At 38.7% G+C, this 18,866-nt stretch overlaps 1 protein-coding gene across 10 annotated transcripts in view; it reads left to right on the forward strand.

The window, feature by feature from the left end:
• Positions 1 to 18,866, forward strand: part of pik3c2g (phosphatidylinositol-4-phosphate 3-kinase catalytic subunit type 2 gamma) — a 94,590-nt gene that overhangs the window by 62,885 nt on the left and 12,839 nt on the right. For all 10 annotated transcript variants that reach the window (XM_062035623.1, XM_062035626.1, XM_062035625.1 and 7 more), the window contains 11 exons: positions 2,002 to 2,182; positions 2,266 to 2,373; positions 2,441 to 2,533; positions 2,598 to 2,727; positions 5,986 to 6,122; positions 8,933 to 9,102; positions 9,185 to 9,341; positions 12,932 to 13,041; positions 13,269 to 13,437; positions 17,515 to 17,633; positions 18,753 to 18,849. In XM_062035623.1, the coding sequence (XP_061891607.1) occupies positions 2,002 to 2,182; positions 2,266 to 2,373; positions 2,441 to 2,533; positions 2,598 to 2,727; positions 5,986 to 6,122; positions 8,933 to 9,102; positions 9,185 to 9,341; positions 12,932 to 13,041; positions 13,269 to 13,437; positions 17,515 to 17,633; positions 18,753 to 18,849 (1,471 nt within the window). The remainder of the gene's footprint in view (positions 1 to 2,001; positions 2,183 to 2,265; positions 2,374 to 2,440; positions 2,534 to 2,597; positions 2,728 to 5,985; positions 6,123 to 8,932; positions 9,103 to 9,184; positions 9,342 to 12,931; positions 13,042 to 13,268; positions 13,438 to 17,514; positions 17,634 to 18,752; positions 18,850 to 18,866) is intronic.

Raw genomic sequence — 18,866 nt, forward strand, 5'->3', positions numbered from 1 at the left:
GATTGCAAAAACAAAGTAGATGCGGGGAATATCGCTCAAAGGAAGACATGAAACCGCTACAGGAAAATACCAACAAAACAGGAAAAGGCCACCAAAATAGGAGCGCAAGACAAGAACTAAAACACTACACACAAGAAAACAGCAAAAAACTCCAAATAAGTCAGGGTGTGATGTGACAGGTGGTGACAGTACACCTACTTTGAGACAAGAGCTATAGTGATGCATGCTTGGTTATGGTTTAAAGTCGTATCCAACAATTGCGACAACGACTTTTTACTGTCAACTGAGTTTAATTTTTTTATGATTTCTGCTGGTGGTGTGCCTCCGCATTTTTTCAACGCAAAAAATGTGCCTTGGCTCAAAAAAGGTTGAAAAACACTGCCTTAGAGGGAACGTTGGACACTTGTTTACCTTTTAACCAATGATAAGCAGATTTGTATCCGACACCGCCCTTAGCCAATCATTTGATATGTTACTGCGTTGGGGGCATTTTTTTACGGTCTATGATTGGCTATTGCGCTGCAGACCAGCAAAGATGAAAAAACTCCGCTCTTCAAGCCTAGTGCCTCAAAAAGGAGGACAAATACGTGTCCGGCTTGATGCTGCGCCGGACAGGGCATTAAAAATCCGGACTGTCTGGCCTAAATCCGGACACCTGGTCACTCTAACTCAGGGGTCGGCAACCTTTACCACTCAAAGAGCCATTTTGGCAAGTTTCACAAATTAAAGAAAATAATGGGAGCCACAAAAAAATTTTTTTAAATGAAAAACATCGCATACAAAGCTTAAATGCTTTGTGCTATGTTAACCAGGGGTCTCAGACACACGCACCGGCACGCACCTTAATATGGAAATTTGATGTTAGTGCGGTCCGCGAGTTTTGAATGAATGGCATTTGATAGCGTCATACTTGCCAATCCTCTCATTATTTCCGGTCGACTCCCGAATATCAGAGCGTGATGGCACTGCTTTTGGCGCCCTCTACAGTCTGCCAAAACAGTGTGCCTGCTCGACCACATGTAGAATGCAGCTTCAGCTTGCTCACGTAAGTGACAGCAAGGCGTACTACTTCAGCAGCCACACAGCTTACACTGACGGTAGCCGTACAAAAACAACTTTAACACTGTTACGTTACAAATATGCGCCACACTTTGAACCCACACCAAAAAAGAATGACAAACACATTTCTGGAGAACATCTGCACTGTAACACAACATAAGCACAACACAATAAATACCCAGAATCCCATGCAGCCCTAACTCTTCCGCTCAACCGACGCACGGAGGGGGGGAGGGTTGATGTGTGTGGGGGGGGGGGGGTTTGGTGGTAGCGGGGGTGTATAATCTAGACCGGAAGAGTTAGGGCTGCATGGGATTCTGGGTATTGGTTGTGTTGTGTTGCACTACCGTCAGTGTAAGCTGTGTGGCTGATGAGTAAGTATGCTTTGCTGTCTCCTACGTGTGCAAGTAAAAGCGACATACAACATGTGGCCGGGTTGGCACGCTGTTAGCAAATGCTGTAGAGGACAATTACTGCAGTGCATTTAGGGCATGCCCTTTATTTAGTAATTAGAGTGAAAATAGGATTATAATTGCCCTTGGAGATCTCTTAGACAGGCACTGAGATCCACAAGTCTCCTGGGAAAATCGGGGGGTCGGCAAGTATGCAGCTGAGCCGCATCAGAGTGGTCAAAGAGCCGCATGCGGCTCCGTAGCCGCGGGTTGCCGACCCCTGCCCTAACTGTTACAGCTAAATGTGTATATATATTTTATACACACAAACACATTGGCCTCCCAGACACATTTTTCCCTCAATGTCAAAATATTTGCCCAGTTCTGCAGTAGAGTCAGTAACAGTTGTGCTTATGAACGATATTACTTCATTTCAAACAAGCATACAGTTACAATGCACAAGATCAAATGTTTACAGTTTCACATTGTAAAGCCGGAAAGGAACTATGGCTGCGTATTTTACTCAGTGTTGTCTTTTTGTTGTCGTCAGGCTGCTGGAGGATGCTTGCAGAGATGAGCACTACCAGAGCTGGTATAGTAAGGTGCAGGCGGCCCTGCGCTACTGCTGTGGCCGAGTGTTGAGGGAGGAGCTTGATCAGGAAGCCCGTCTGCTGGCGGTGGTTGTGCAGGTTGCAGAGAAGGTCCGCACGGCGGAGAAGTCAAAACGAAAGGTCTTTGAAACTTTCCCTCAAGTCAGTAGCTTGGCCTGAGCTGCAAGGCAAATGTTTTATTGTGTATGTTGGTTTGATTGCAGACTGTTTTGAACAAAGAAAAGGGGAAGATTGAGAAGTTCTTCAGTGATGGGAGAAGCTGTTGTCTACCTTTGAATGTTGCTGTCCGTGTAAAAGGAGTGGACCTGGACGTAAATATGACAAACATCAAAACGATACAGCTCTGAGGATGTCTTCATATGTGTTTCATACTTTTAGGCCTGCAAGTTCTACAACTCCAATACTGCTCCCCTGGGGTTATCTTTTATTTGTACTGACCCGCTGGCCAAGAATTTTAGTGTAATCTGCAAGGTTGGTAATAAAGCACCTCTTTAGTGGAGAACTCTGAGTTGATGAGCACCAATGTGCTTTGCAGACCGGTGATAGCGTGCGCCAGGACATGTTGGTCCTTCAGATGGTCAGGATGATGGACAAGTTGTGGCTCCAAGAAGGGCTGGACTTGCGAATGGTCACCTATGGGTGTCTCTCGACTGGCCAGTCTCAAGGTATACCTTCATTTATTTGTGTCTGGCATACACTACCGTTCAAAAGTTTGGGGTCACATTGAAATGTCCTTATTTTTGAAGGAAAAGCACTGTACTTTTCAATGAAGATAACTTTAAACTAGTCTTAACTTGAAAGTATTACACTCTATACATTGGTAATGTGGTAAATGACTATTCTAGCTGCAAATGTCTGCTTTTTGGTGCAATATCTACATAGGTGTATAGAGGCCCATTTCCAGCAGCTATCACTCCAGTGTTCTAATGGTACAATGTGTTTGCTCATTGGCTCAGAAGGCTAATTGATGATTAGAAAAGCCTTGTGCAATCATGTTCACACATCTGAAAACACTTTAGCTCGTTACAGAGGCTACAAAACTGACCTTCCTTTGAGCAGATTGAGTTTCTGGAGCATCACATTTGTGGGGTCAATTAAACGCTCAAAATGGCCAGAAAAGGAGAACTTTCATCTGAAACTCGACAGTCTATTCTTGTTCTTAGAAATTAAGGCTATTCCACAAAATTGTTTGGGTGACCCCAAACTTTTGAACGGTAGTGTATTTCGTCAAATAGTGATGCCCAGATTAATTCCAGCACGTGCCGTCCACTTGAAAAAATAAACACCATACCTCGAATAGACCCCCTCAATGTCTCATGGCAAATGTCTTTACCGCAGGACACACTGACAACAGAGCAGATGTGGCATACAGTACAGGCCAAAAGTTTGGACACACCTTCTAATTCAATGCCTTTTCTTTATTTTCATGACTATTTACATTGTAGATTGTCACTGAAGGCATCAAAACTATGAATGAACACATGTGGAGTTATGTACTTAACAAAAATATGTTTTATATTCTACTTTCTTCAAAATAGCCACCCTTTGCTCTAATTACTGCTTTGCACACTCTTGGCATTCTCCCGATGAGCTTTAAGCACACCTGGGAAGGGAAAAACCATTTCAGGTGACTACCTCTTGAAGCTCATCGAGAGAATGCCAAGAGTGTGCAAATCAGTAATCAGAACAAAGGGTGGCTATTTTGAAGAAACTAGAATATAAAACATGTTTTCAGTTACTTCACCTTTTTTTGTTAAGTACATAACTCCACATGTATTCATTCATAGTTTTGATGCCTTCAGTGACAATCTACAATGTAAATAGTCATGAAAATAAAGAAAAGGCATTAAATGAGAAGGTGTGTCCAAACTTTTGGCCTGTACTGTATGTACAGTTCAGTTTCAGTTTATTTGGAACATGCATACGATACATTGTAATGCATCACATATTTCCAGTTGTTTCATTACAGCACGTCCGAAAAGGAGTAGGAAGAAGCAGAGCTTTTTTAATCCTACCCCTTTTTTATATCATAGCAATTTCATCCCATTTCCTTGCTATCTGTAACCGAACAGTGGATAAATAAATAATGAATATACCATAGTAAGTAAACAAATATTAAATACATAAATAATCTTTATCTCAAAAGAAAAAAAAGATTCAAGATGATCATCATGATTGTTGTTCTTTGTACTTTGTGAACACTTGTAGTTTGAACAGTCTCTTAAACTGAATCATATTGCTGCTTTGTTTGATTTCTTTGCCTAATCCATTCCATAATTTAATTCCTCATACTGATATACTAAAGGTTTTAAGTGTTGTACGCGCGTACAAATGTTTTAAATTTGATTTTCCTCTAAGGTTACATTTCTCTTTTGTTGAAAAATAATTGTTGTACATTCCTTGGCTAGCAGGTTATAGTTTGCTTTCTACATCATTTTAGCTGTTTGCAAATGGACCAAATCATTGAATTTCAATAATTGTGATTCAATAAATAAAGGGTTTGCATGATCTCTATATCCAACATTATGCGTTTTTTTTTTTTTTTGTAACACCGTTAGTGAATGAAGTGCACATTTGTAGTTATTTCCCCATATTTCTACGCAATAACTCAGTTATGGTAACACTAGCGAGCAGTAAAGAATATGAAGTGATTTTTGGTCTAGAACATATTTTTGCTTTATTCATTATTGACGTGTTTCTTGCTACTTTATGTTGCATATTTTTGTAAATTAGGTTTCCAGTTCATTTTGTCCTCTATTATTACACCCAAAAATGTGTTTTCTTTTACCCTTTCGATGTCTACTCCGTCTATTTGTGTTTGTGTTTGTGTTTGACTTTCCCTTCTACTGTTACCAAATAACATTATTTTAGTTTTACTGAGATTGTACAGTAAAGCTAAGGTTTTCCGTAGCCAGTCCTTCCGGGAATTTGCGACATCGAAATCCAACGCCCGCAACTTCCCTGCATATTTTGGCTAATCAGTATCATTTTTGACAGTCCAATTTGTCTATGCTCAAATTCTGTTGAATCACCTGTCTAATCCAAATTTAGTGTTATTTCTTGTGAAGGCAAAGCAGGAACATCAATGTGTAACAATATATCAACTCTTTATTTCTCAAACGTACTTAAGACCTACTTCCTGTTTACAGTGCTAATCCTTCTGGGTATTGGAGGATATAAACGATGGTTTTACCATGAATACCAAATTAACCTCAAAAACAAGAAAACATTGCTTTGGTGTAAAAACACCACATGACGCCAGAGAACCGTGAGCGCAACCCTCAGAGCTTTGATGAGCGTAAATGAGTTAAACTTCCATTAAACCGCTGAAATTCAATAAAAAATATCATATGTAAGTAACATGGCAAATATTTATGAAAGGCTTGTGTGAACTCAATGAACTCAACCAAGTTTGACCTGCTTTTGCTGTCGTTCTATCTCAGCAGGCACTTTAGAAATGATCTTGTTTTTGTCTACTTGTCTACTGGATCAAAATCACCTATTCAAGGCTGTAATTACCCAACCGCAAATATTGCACTCTGCAACTTATTTTTGGAACATTGCATATTTGGCATTTTCCCATTATAAATCAACTTTTTTCTTGAAAAAAAGTCCGTAAAACATTAAAAAAAAAAACATAAGCAATAGTAACAACACTATATGAATGGATAGATCAGAAGTTTTTAAATATTTAAAGTGTTGAAATTCAAAGAAAAATAATATTGCTGCATTACCCTTTTGGATCCAAAGAGGAGGTGTGTATAGTCAATCTTAATGTTGCACAGGGGTGAAACGAGTTTATTTGTAGGTGTCTGGTACTCTCTGCAGTTGAGTAAATGCTAGCAGCTATGCGAGAAGATGGCTATAAATCTGTGTGGCTTGTGTGTACAGTATATTCCATGTTCATGTTTTATAACTGGCAGGCCTTATAGAAGTGGTTCCCGAAGCTGTGACGCTGGGCAAGATTCAGCAGGAGTGGGGTCTGGGCGGGACCCTTCGACAAGACACGCTGGAAAAGTGGTTCCACATGTGGAACAAAACAAAGGAGGACTATGAGAAGGTAAGCGTCAAAGTCGTTTTCACCGAGGGCCACATGTAGGGATGATGTTTGATAAGAAATTATCGAGTTCGAGTCTATTATCGAATCCTCTTATCGAACCGATTCCTTATCGATTCTCTTATCGAGTCCAGATAGGTTGTTGTATATGGAAAAAAACACTCACTTTTATTATATAAGAAAACTATTTAATCTAAAAAATAAATAAATATTGACTGTTGCCCCCCTAAAAAAAAAAAAAAAAAAAAATATTGACTGTTGTTACCCAAAGTATATTAAGAGGGATTTTTCAGAAAAACAAATATATAAGGTAACACAAAAACAACCTGTCTCTGTGATCACTATAGGTGTATAAATAATAATATAGTGTTAAATAAAATCAGTCCCTTGGGCACACAACTGGAAATAATACAGCTCTCCAAAAAGTGCAATTCTGCTGCTATTTGACATAACTGTTTGTTATGATGCTTTGACATTTTTGCACTTTATTTCTTTATTGAAAGAAAATTCTATGAATTGAAAAGTTGTTTGCAAATGTGGTTACAATGCTAAAAAATGAAAAGTTAAAGCTAAAAAAAGAAATACACTTTATTGAGTTAACATTATTTCTTTATAAGGGGAAAGATGTTATGAGCTAGGGAATATAACAACTACACTACCCAGCATGCAACGGGAGTGACGAGAATGCGCGGTAGCCCCGAAAAGTGTTGTTGCATGTCGTCACCCGTGAAAGTAAACGTCAAGAAGTCAGCCAACACGCCTCGTCTGCATTATTTATAATTAGACAGACAACACATACACAGTGTGATTTTGTTTTGTTTACAAGGAAAGAAAAACAAAAGTTGAAAAAGGGAGATCATGTCATATATGTATGTGCTGCGGTTGCTATAAGAACGTTGCGACAGCTGCCGTAAAGGAGGTGCGTTGCTATGTTTCCGGTTGGTCGTAAAAGTGTTCTTCATGTGTTTGTAGTCTGCTAAAATCTCTCAGTAAAGTTATTCATTGGATTATAGCTTTTGTTTTGAACTTTATTACACCTTGGAGCACTTTTTCCCGTCCATTTTTTTCCTGCTTTGGCTATCTGCGCTTAATGACTGAGCTACGTGACGTCATTTCTTGTGATGTCACACGGAGCATTTCTGGTCGGGACGGGATTCGTTCCGAGGGGTTCGAATATAGAACCAACTCTTTTTCTTTACTATAGTGGTCTCGATAACGGGTACCGGTTTTTAAAAAGGGATTCGAGTCCGAGGACTCGGTTCTTTTCTTATCGAACAACCGGGAAAACCGGTTTCGGGTATCATCCCTAGCCACATCGCAGTTATGTTTGGCCCCAGAGGGCCGCTTCTAACAGTGAATACTAATATTACAAAAAAAATGTATGCATTTTATTAGTAGATTTTTTTTAAATAAATTTTTTTTTAAAAATGGTAAATTGCAATAATTTCACCTAAAAATGTAGTGTATTTTACTATAAATGGAAAAACAGTACTGCTGTTTTTATGGTTAAAAAAAGGCAGTTAAGGTCCCAGAATTTTACTGTAAAATGTACATTTGTTTTTTTTTACTGTAAATTAAAAAAAATGCAATTTTACAGTAACATTTTGGCACCTGAGCTGCCAGTTTTTTTGGGTTTTTTTTACTGCAAATTTTTCGGTGTATTACTGTAAATGCCAAAATGGCATCACAGTTGATTACAGTAAAAAAAAAAGTACAGTTTTTTTTATTTAGAGAAAAATGCTGTAAAAACCCCAGTAAATTTCACAATTTTACCATGAAATCTATTGCTGCTTTTACATTGAACAATTTGATAGATAGATAGATAGATAGATAGATAGATAGTACTTTATTAATTCCTTCAGGAGAGTTCCCTCAGGAAAATTTAAATTCCAGCAGCAGGGTACAGAATTGAGATCGAATTTAAGAAGTGAAGCAAATTATATTTATAGCGCTTTTCTCTAGTGACTCAAAGCGCTTTTACATAGTGAAACCCAATATCTAAGTTACATTTAAACCAGTGTGGGTGGCACTGGGAGCAGGTGGGTAAAGTGTCTTGCCCAAGGACACAACGGCAGTGACTAGGATGGCGGAAGCGGGAATCGAACATGGAACCCTCAAGTTGCTGGCACGGCCACTCTACCAACCGAGCTATGCCGCCCGTAAAAAGTAAATAATGGGGGTATATATGGAAACAAAATAGAAAAATATTACACTAAGATTAAAAATAAAAAGCAACAATGACAATAAAAATATGACAGTAAAATAAGAATATAACAAGTGAAACTAGGCAGTAGTGACCATGTTATGAAAAAGTATTGCACTGTTATTGTTTTGCATCCCCTGTCATCCTAGTACGCCCCCCCCCCCCCCCCCTTCCCCCAGAGAGAAGTTGTACAGTCTAATGGCGTGTGGGACAAAGGAGTTTTTTAGATGATTTTTTTGATGGATGACTTGCTTTGAAATCATTATTATTAGTATTTTTTATTTATTTAAAAAATGGTTTGAATGTTTGATAATATATTTTTGCATAATTACACAATATTTAATTTAACATAATTTGCGCTTTACATGAGTATGTATATTTTTTTTCTCCCAAAATAGAAAGAAAGAATACATTGAGTAAGAAAAGTTACAGTACTTTATTGTTACATATTATTTCCAGGCTTTCGAGGGCCAAATAAAATTAAGTGGCGGGCCACATATGACCCCTGGGCCTTGACTTTGACACCTTTGTCCTAGCTCAATCAATTATATGTTGACCACCAGAACTGATCATTAACCTGCGCTCCTGTTTGCTTATCCCATGTTTTCAGGCTGTGATGAACTTCATTCACTCATGCGCAGGTTGGTGCGTGGCCACCTTCATCCTGGGGATCTGCGACCGCCACAACGACAACATCATGTTGAAGCACAGCGGGCACATGTTCCACATAGACTTTGGCAAGATCATGGGCAACGCGCAGAAGATTGCAAACTTTAAAAGGCACGTCAGAACTCTGACTCCGAGTCAAATACTGTGTTTGTATATAATAACGCTTACCTTCTTTATATTGCCACGCTGTTAGGGACCGATCACCGTTCATCTTCACGTCGGAGATGCAGCACTTCATCACAGGCGGCGGCCAGAAGCCTCAGCGCTTGCATCGCTTTGTGGAACTCTGTTGTGAGGCTTACAACATCATCAGACGGCGATCTGCCCTCGTACTCAGTCTGCTGGAGCTGGTAAAGCCAATTGAAACATTGACACTTCAAACTGGGGATGCGGTGCGAGGCCGTCATACTAATAATGATGTTTTCGTCACCTGCAAGACTTTACTAACTTGTAAATAGCAAAATGGCCCCTGAAAGCCTTTGATTTTTTAGCATATGGCAAGTGTTGGCTGATTCCGATATTGACCCAATGCAGTATTAGCCCGAATAGTACTTACTGTATTTTTCGGACTATAAGGCGCACTTAAAATCCTTTCATTTTCTCAAAAATCGACAGTGCGCCTTATAACCTGGTGCGCCTAATGTACCGCATCATTCTGGTTGTGCTTACTGACCTCGAAGCAATTTTATTTGGTACATGGTGTAATGATGCGTGTGACCAGTAGATGGCAGTCACACATAAGAGATACGTGTAGACTGCAAAATGGCGCCAGTAAACAACACCAAAACGGTAAATGTTCCATTGAGAATATAGAACATTACACACGGCGCTCAAAAATCTGTCAAAATGTTTTAGTACGACTTCGGTAAGCTATGAAGCCGCACCGCTTGATGGATTGTCGGCGCATTAAACATACAAGTATTATTATGGTGTGTGTATAAGGACCTCAAAATGGCACCTCTTAGCAGACATGTTACCTGGCGTTTTGTTTCGCAATATTATGCAACTTTTCTTACCGTCTGGTACCTGCTGATGTGTATTTGGGATCTGCATAAGTCCTGAAAATGCGCGCGCGTCCGGCATTGTAGTCCGTGCCGATAGCGTAGTCGATAAGCTTCTTCTTTTTCTCTATCTTCTTGTTATGGGACATTCATCCTCCGCTGTTGCCATTTCTAATATAAAGTAGTGTAAAGTTCTTACTTATATCTGTCAGTAGACTACCGTAGCTATCAAAGCGCTAAAAACTGTAGTGGGTTTACATTATTCACCCACGGAACTTTAGTTATTAGAGTGTTCCGGTCGGACGGTTTATCACGGGACACATTTCCGGCGTTGATGTTGCATTATAGGTGAGGGCCGACATCCGGGCAACTGAGCTACATACGGGTTCTTCGAGCCATAGCAACCAGACTGGCGTTGAAAACAAACCGTTGCCATTACTCTTTAACCTGTCGACCTACGCTGGTTAAACCCGTCATTCTGCCTCCAAAATGCCGAAAAACTGTGTTGTTTTTGGTTGTGCTAACCACAACAGGAAACAGGGAAAACAAAGGTTGTATTTTGTTCTGCCAAAGCGTGATAAAAGCCCACAGAGACGAGACAAATGGCTCGCAGCTTTACACCGGGAAAACGAGGACGGTTCTCACTGGAGTCCCCCAAAGTCCCGGTCGTGTGTTCGGATCAGTTCGTTTCTGGTAAATATAAGGAACAAAAATCCACCTTCTTAACCACAACTTGGCTATACCGTCCGTTCTAACGTTGTACTTGTTGAATTTGTACCTTATAACGTTCGACAGCTGAAGTTGTTGTTGTACAAAAATAACATGCGGTATATACTATATAGTCTATAGCCTAGCTAGCTATTTTCGAAAACCGGTTTCGTTTAAATTTGCACTTAACAGTTGGGTTTTTAAAAACCAATAATTTTCATGTTGCCATTTAATCAACTTTTCAAGACAGTCACAAAATGCTGTCTTCAAGACTTTTCAATACAAAGACATATATTTTGTACATTATTCGCCTGCTGTAATGCGCCTTCATAAGGCTACAACTTACAAGGACCAGGCTACTTGGGGTCAGTCTGCTTTCTTTTGGGGTTTTTTGCCGGACATTCCAGTATTATTTACCCGTAATCTTGGTATTACTTTCCTTATTATGTTATTTTGCCACCTCCCCCTTCTCTGTTTAAACTCTCCTTTGTTGTACTTAAACAATACATGTAGCCCTCAAATCTCTCAATATTTTATACACTAACACTTGATCTTGTTGTTGATAACTTCCGCGTCTCTTTCTTAGTAGCGCGCAGGCTAAGCTAACTAGCAAGCTAAGCTAAGCCTGAGAAGCTTTAAAGTTCACTGAGACGAGTCTGACGCAAATAATACATTTTCGTTTTTTCACACGATATGCGAATAAGTAAAAATGCGTAAATGAAGGATTTAACGCCGACTTCCGAGCCACAACGCTCGTTAAATGCTTTTTCTGTCAATGCTGTGTTCGCTGTGAGCTGGTTTGTTTTCAACAAATTCCCGGTTGCTAGGGGATTGGTAGGCGGAAGGGACGTAGGTCCGCCCTCACCTATTGAGCCACGGATGAGGAGATGCTGCTCCGTTGTTGATTGAAGTAAAGTCTGAATGTCATTAAAACAGTTAGCTCCATCTTTTGACACTTCTTCCGCTCCCGTCCTTGCACGCTACACCGCTACAACAAAGATGACGGGGAGAAGACGCTGTCGAAGGTGAGCCACGTAAATAAGACCGCCCACAAAACGGCGCATCCTGAAGCCGACTGTCAGAAAGCGACTTGAAGATGATCTGTAAAACATCTCTATGCAACATTTTGACCAAATAACCACCATTACATGTTATGTAGACCACAAGATAGTGTTTTACATTTAGAAAAAAATCATAATATGACCCCTTTATATTAGAGATGTCCGATAATATCGGTCTGCCGATATTATCGGCCGATAAATGCGTTAAAATGTAACATCGGAAATTATCGGTATCAGGTTTTTTTATTATCAGTATCGTTTTTTTTTTTTTATTTTTTTTTTTATTAAATCCACATAAAAAACACAAGATACACTTACAATTAGTGCACCAACCCACCCCATTTACACTCATTCACACTAATTCACACAAAAGGGTTGTTTCTTTCTGTTATTAATATTCTGCTTCCTACATTATATATCAATATATATCAATACAGTCTGCAAGGGATACAGTCCGTAAGCACACATGATTGTACTTGCTGCTGGTCCACTAATAGTACTAACCTTTAACAGTTAATTTTACTCATTTTCATTAATTACTAGTTTCTATGTAACTGTTTTTATATTGTTTTACTTTCTTTTTTATTCAAGAAAATGTTTTTAATTTATTTCTTATTTTATTTGATTCATTTTTTTAAAAAGTACCTTATCTTCACCATACCTGGTTGTCCACATGAGGCATAATAATGTGTTAATTCCACGACTGTATATATCGGTTGATATCGGTATCGGTTGATATCGGTATTGGTAATTAAAGAGTTGGACAATATCGGCATATCGGATATCGGCAAAAAGCCATTATCGGACATCCCTACTTTATATGAAAATAGACCTGAATAGACCTGCTCATCGACAGTGTGCCTTATAATCCGGTGCGCCCTATGGTCCAAAAAATACGGTACTTTTATAGTTTGTGGTATGGAATGTTAAAAAAATGCTTGATCAAGTGAAATTACAAACAGATAACAATAGGAGGTATGAAAAACACAAACCTATTATTAACCAAAACGGAATATACTACACTAATACGAAAAATTACTATTAGCTTTGCAGAATAACCAGAATAAAAAAAAATCTACAACAGTAGTTTTACATTAATACAGCCAACTTACGATGATCAAAACAAGAAGTTAATAAAACCTGTTTTCCGTTGGTGTGTGTTGTCCGCAGATGATCAGTGCAGGAATGGCAGAACTGAAGGATACTAACGACCTGCATTACGTCCAGAACAACCTCAGACCTAACAACACGGACCTGGAAGCCACGTCCTACTTTACAAAGTAATTGAACGCATTGAAACACGCACACGCACGTTACTTGTCTCAATCCACAAACACAGGGAGTTTCTTCAACTTTAAGAACGAAATAGAGAGGTATGGAGCAAAATTTGTGTACCGTTACACCCCTACACAGCACACATTGTGGAAGAATCTTAAAATGTCACCATATTCATTCCAAAATGCTCCTGAATACTACATTGTATTAATCCACTGTGTTCATGGTTTAGGAAGATCAAGGAGAGCATGGGTAGTGTTGCGGCCAAATTAAACTTCCTCACACACAGCATGGCCCAAGGGAAGAAACACGGACCACAAATCAGTGATGGCGTTCCTGCTTCCAGCACCAACATCCAAGATGCTGTCATCCATGACCACAGCATCAAGGACAAAGTGGTGGTGAGGCTGCGCAGATTTTTCTTTGACCTCCTATTTGTTTTGTAAATAGGGCTGCCGACCGTCCCTTGCTGAACAGAATCCTCCCGTGTTTATTGATGATTGTATTGAGCTGTCAAGGGATGCTCTTTGTCCCGTATTTGTATTATTGTAAAAATACAAAAATGGTAGAATATCAATAGATTCCATCATTTGATACCGGTTTGCTGCAAGCTAAGTCTAACCCAGGGGTCACCAACGCGGTGCCCGCGGGCACCAGGTAGCCCGTAAGGACCAGATGAGTAGCCCGCTGGCCTGTTCTAAAAATAGCTCAAATAGCAGCACTTACCAGTGAGCTGCCTCTATTTTTTAAATTGTATTTATTTACTAGCAAGCTGGTCTCGCTTTGTCCGACATTTTTAATTCTAAGAGAGACAAAACTCAAATAGAATTTGAAAATCCAAGAAAATATTTTAAAGACTTGGTCTTCACTTGTTTAAATAAATTCATTACTTTTTTTACTTTGCTTCTTATAACTTTTAGAAAGACAATTTTAGAGAAAAAATACAACTTTAAAAATGATTTTAGGATTTTTAAACACATATACCTTTTTACCTTTTAAATTCCCTCCTCTTCTTTCCTGACAATTTAAATCAATGTTCAAGTAAATTTATTTTTTTATTGTAAAGAATAATAAATACATTTTAATTTAATTCTTCATTTTAGCTTCTATTTTTTTGACAAAGAATATTTGTGAAATATTTCTTCAAACTTATTATGATTAAAATTCAAAAAAAATATTCTGGCAAATCTAGAAAATCTGTAGAATCAAATTTAAATCTTATTTCAAAGTCTTTTGAATTTCTTTTAAAATTTTTGTTCTGGAAAATCTAGAAGAAATAATGATTTGTCTTTGTTAGAAATATAGCTTGGTCCAATTTGTTATATATTCTAACAAAGTGCAGATTGGATTTTAACCTATTTAAAACATGCCATCAAAATTCTAAAATTAATCTTAATCAGGAAAAATTACTAATGATGTTCCATAAATTATTTTTTTAATTTTTTCAAAAAGATTCGAATTAGCTAGTTTTTCTCTTCTTTTTTTCGGTTGAATTTTGAATTTTAAAGAGTCGAAATTGAAGATAAACTATGTTTCAAAATTTAATTGTCATTTTTTTTCGTGTTTTCTCCTCCTTTAAACCGTTCAATTAAGTGTAAATATCATTAATTATTAATAATAACATAGAGTTAAAGGTAAATTGAGCAAATTGGCTATTTCTGGCAATTTATTTAAGTGTGTATCAAACTGGTAGCCCTTCGCATTAATCAGTACTCAAGAAGTAGCTCTTGCTTTCAAAAAGGTTGGTGACCCCTGCTCTAACCCAATCGATGCCTGATTGCTCAAACTTATTGCAGGTTGACTTTTCTGGCATCTTTTTAATCTTTTTGCCTTGGCTGTCAAACCTCCTCGGCCTGGCAGCAGCTAGCAAGAGCTAGCTTCTGACAATCAGACTCCAAATGTGACATTTTACCACAGTGACATTTTTCTGTAAAAAAAAGGACAAATGGGGAAGTTCGGACATCGTTTTTGTCTGAGTTACATGTGGCGATCACGTCTAGAAGATACATAGCTAGCTCACTTTTTTTAGATGTGTCATTTAGCGTCTGCTCTCTTGTTGTCATAACAATGTCTTGCCCCCAAAACACTATTTGCGTATCTAAGCAAATAGGGCCTGATCCACTAATATCGAAATACCTCACGCTACACAGCATGTGCAATCTATAAAATAGCGTGTAGTATTAGTGGGCGTGTTGCATGTGATTTACTAAGACTGCTTGTGCAATTGAAAAGTGGTGCAGACCGCCTTTTGTGTACTATAATGGGCATCACCACGGAGACCCTCTCATTTACTGCACATTCATGTTGTCGTGCTCCTACCTGTGGCGTTTTACTATGTTTTCATTCAAGCAGGAGACATGTACCACTTTTTATGGGCATTTTAGAAGCAGTCGTGCTTTGGATCTACATTGAAAACGCTTTCTTTTTTCTTTTTTTTACCACCAGATGCGCTCATTGAAGAGAGGCTGCACTTACTCTGCTCAACAGGCCAAAAAATGCATATATAAAAACGTTTTATTCATATAAGAAATATTTCAATAATATATTCCATGTGGTAAAAGTCCTAAGGACACCAAAAGGCATCAATCTAATTTGTTTTAATCAGCCCGTTGAGTCCTCCAGCAGCTATAAAATTATAAAATGATGTTGCTGTATAGATGATATTTCCAATATTTTTTTTAAATTTGTGATCATGCAAACTGTTGACACATACATGTAAGATGGAGGGTTTTCGTCTGTCCATTGTCCGAGCACTGATCTTGCAGCCTTGTGTGGAACTGTTAGTTTACACATCCCTCTCACCTGTGCGAAATAAAAATGCAAAATATTGCTCGAAAATGGTGATGAGTGTGCTAAAGTATTTATATTTAAATTTTTTCCTCCCAGTATTGTGGGCGTTTTGATGATCAGCATATATTTTGCATTTTAATGAATACAGAGACGCAAAATCGATTGAACGCCTTATTCCACTTATGTGACACAATCCACTTAGCACCCATTTAGTAGGTCAGTTTTGCGTGTGTGCTATCAAGTTTGCACGTTTGATTGATTGATTGAAACTTTTATTAGTAGATTGCACAGTACAGTACATATTCCGTACAATTGACCACTAAATGGTAACACCCGAATAAGTTTTTCCACTTGTTTAAGTCGGGGTCCACGTTAATCAATTCATGGTTGTGGTACATGCAAATCTTTAGTAAATCAGGCCCTCAATGTTTTTTATATATTAAATTCTGATATTATGCTTCAAATGATCACAATATAGCATAGATACCATGGCCACACTTTTTGAGAGAACATGGGCTTCCGGTCTTATAAATTACAAACAAATGTCTCACCTCTCCTTTATTTTTAGAGTTAAAGTAGTTTTTATAGTGATAAAAATTGTAGACCTGCTCTATCATAAAGCAGCACACTGAATTTATACTGTTTCAAGCTAAGCAGGATGGATAAAAATGTTTATTTTAATTTTTTTTAAGTAAGCAAGAAATATTTATATTCATTTTATTTTGCGCGAAAAAGTCGATTATTGAACAGTTTATTTTCCATGTATTCATAATACTCCAAAACCCGAGCATCTAATTACCGTATTTTTTGGACTATAAGGCGCAGTTAAAATCCTTTCATTTTCTCAAAAATCAACAGTGCGCCTTATAACCCGGTGCGCCTAATGTACGGCATAATTCTGGTTGTGCTTACCGACCTCGAAGCAATTTTATTTGGTACATGGTGTGATGATAAGTGTGACCAGTAGATGGCAGTCACACATAAGAGGTACGTGTAAACTGCAAGATGGCGCCAGTAAACAACACCAAAACTTTAAATGTTCCATTGAGAATATAGAACATTACACACGGCGCTCAAAAATCTGTCAAAATGTTTTTAGTACGACTTCGGTAAGCTATGAAGCCGCACCGCTTGATGGATTGTCAACGCATTCAACATAGGAGTATTATTATGGTGTGTGTATAAGGTAAGACATATTATCTGGCGTTTTGTTTCGCAATATTATGCAAAAACAACTTTTCTTACCTTCTGGTACCTGCTGATCTGTATTTGGGATCTGCATTATGCGCCTTATAATCCGGTGCGCCTTTTGTATGAGAACAGACCTGAGTAGACCCGCTCATCGGCAGTGCGCCTTTTAATCCGGTGCGCCCTATGGTCCGAAAAATACGGTACATTTGTAGTCAAAGGGTACAAAAATGTGTGCAGATTGTCGGACATTATAATGGTCATGTAATCCAAAAAGGCGGAAACATCTTCAACAAACAAGACGAGTGCAGTTGCCTTCATTCACTCTTTGTGGATACAAAACTCCTTTTACACGACTTTAAAAGGGCAAAAACTGAACTGAACTGAAAAATGGGATCGACCAGCCCTGCAAGGTTTTTAAAATGTTTTCCCTCAAGGTGTTGACAACCCCAACTCTGCACCACCGATTTAATATTGATGCTTATTTTTTTTCCTTCCAGATCTATTATCTGAAAGTGACCATTGATGATGGCTTTGTCTATAGTGAAATGACATTTGAGGACTTTGAGATGATCCACAAGCAGCTGCTGAAACACTTTATAGAGTCCACTCTGCCTCAGTGAGTCATAACACAAATCCGTCTACTATTGGTGATTGTAAGCTTGTTTGCTAATATAAACATTAGAGATGTGCCGATATTATCGGCCGATAAATGCTTTAAAATGTAATATCGGAAATTATCGGTATCGGTTTCAAAAAGTAAAATGTATGACTTTTTAAAACGCCGCTGTACGTAGTGGTACACGGACGTAGGGAGAAGTACAGAGCAGTTGCGTCTCCCAGTCATACTTGCCTACCCTCCCGATTTTCCCGGGAGACTCCCGAATTTCAGTGCCCCTCCCGAAAATCTCCCGGGGCAACCATTCTCCCGAATTTCTCCCGATTTCCACCCGGACAACAATATTGGGGGCGTGCCTTAAAGGCACTGCCTTTGCGTGCCGGCCCAGTCACATAATATCTACGGCCTGTCACACACACAAGGGAATGCAAGGCACATTTGGTCAACAGCCATACAGGTCACACTGAGGGTGGACGTGTAAACAACTTTAACACTGTTACAAATATGCGCCACACTGTGAACCCACACCAAACAAGAATGACAAACACATTTCGGGAGAACATCCGCACCGTAACACAACGTAAACACAACAGAAAAAATACCCAGAACCCCTTGCAGCACTAACTCTTCCGGGACGCTACAATATACACCCCCCGCTAACCCCCCCCCCCCCCCCCAACCACGCCCACCTCAACCTCCTCGTGCTCTCTCAGGGAGTTTTAAAGCATGTTAAATAAAAGAATGCACTTTGTGACTTCAATAATAAATATGGCAGTGCCATGTTGGCATTTTTTTCCATAACTTGAGTTTATTTATTTTGGAAAACCTTGTTACATTGTTTAATGCATCCAGCGGGGCATCACTACAAAATTAGGCACAATAATGTGTTCATTCCACGACTGTATTTATCAGTATCGGTTGATATCGGAATCGGTAATTAAGAGTTGGACAATATCGGAACATCGGATATCGGCAAAAAAGCCATTATCGGACATCTCTAATAAAAATACAAATACATGTATCTACTTCTTTTCTGGTGTTATCATGCTAATTATTAGCATTGTAGCTATAATAAATACATTGACTGCGACGTACTTACCTTTTTGTTTACTCTTCTAGGTTCCCTTCCTGGTATATGATGACATTCACAGCAAGCAGAAAGGTGTCTCAGTTGAATAAATACCTTAAACAGCTTTTTGAAGGACCTTGCAAGGGAGTGAGTTGTGTTGATAT

Source organism: Entelurus aequoreus, linkage group LG24 (genome assembly GCF_033978785.1).
Source record: "Entelurus aequoreus isolate RoL-2023_Sb linkage group LG24, RoL_Eaeq_v1.1, whole genome shotgun sequence".
Lineage (NCBI taxonomy): Eukaryota > Metazoa > Chordata > Actinopteri > Syngnathiformes > Syngnathidae > Entelurus > Entelurus aequoreus.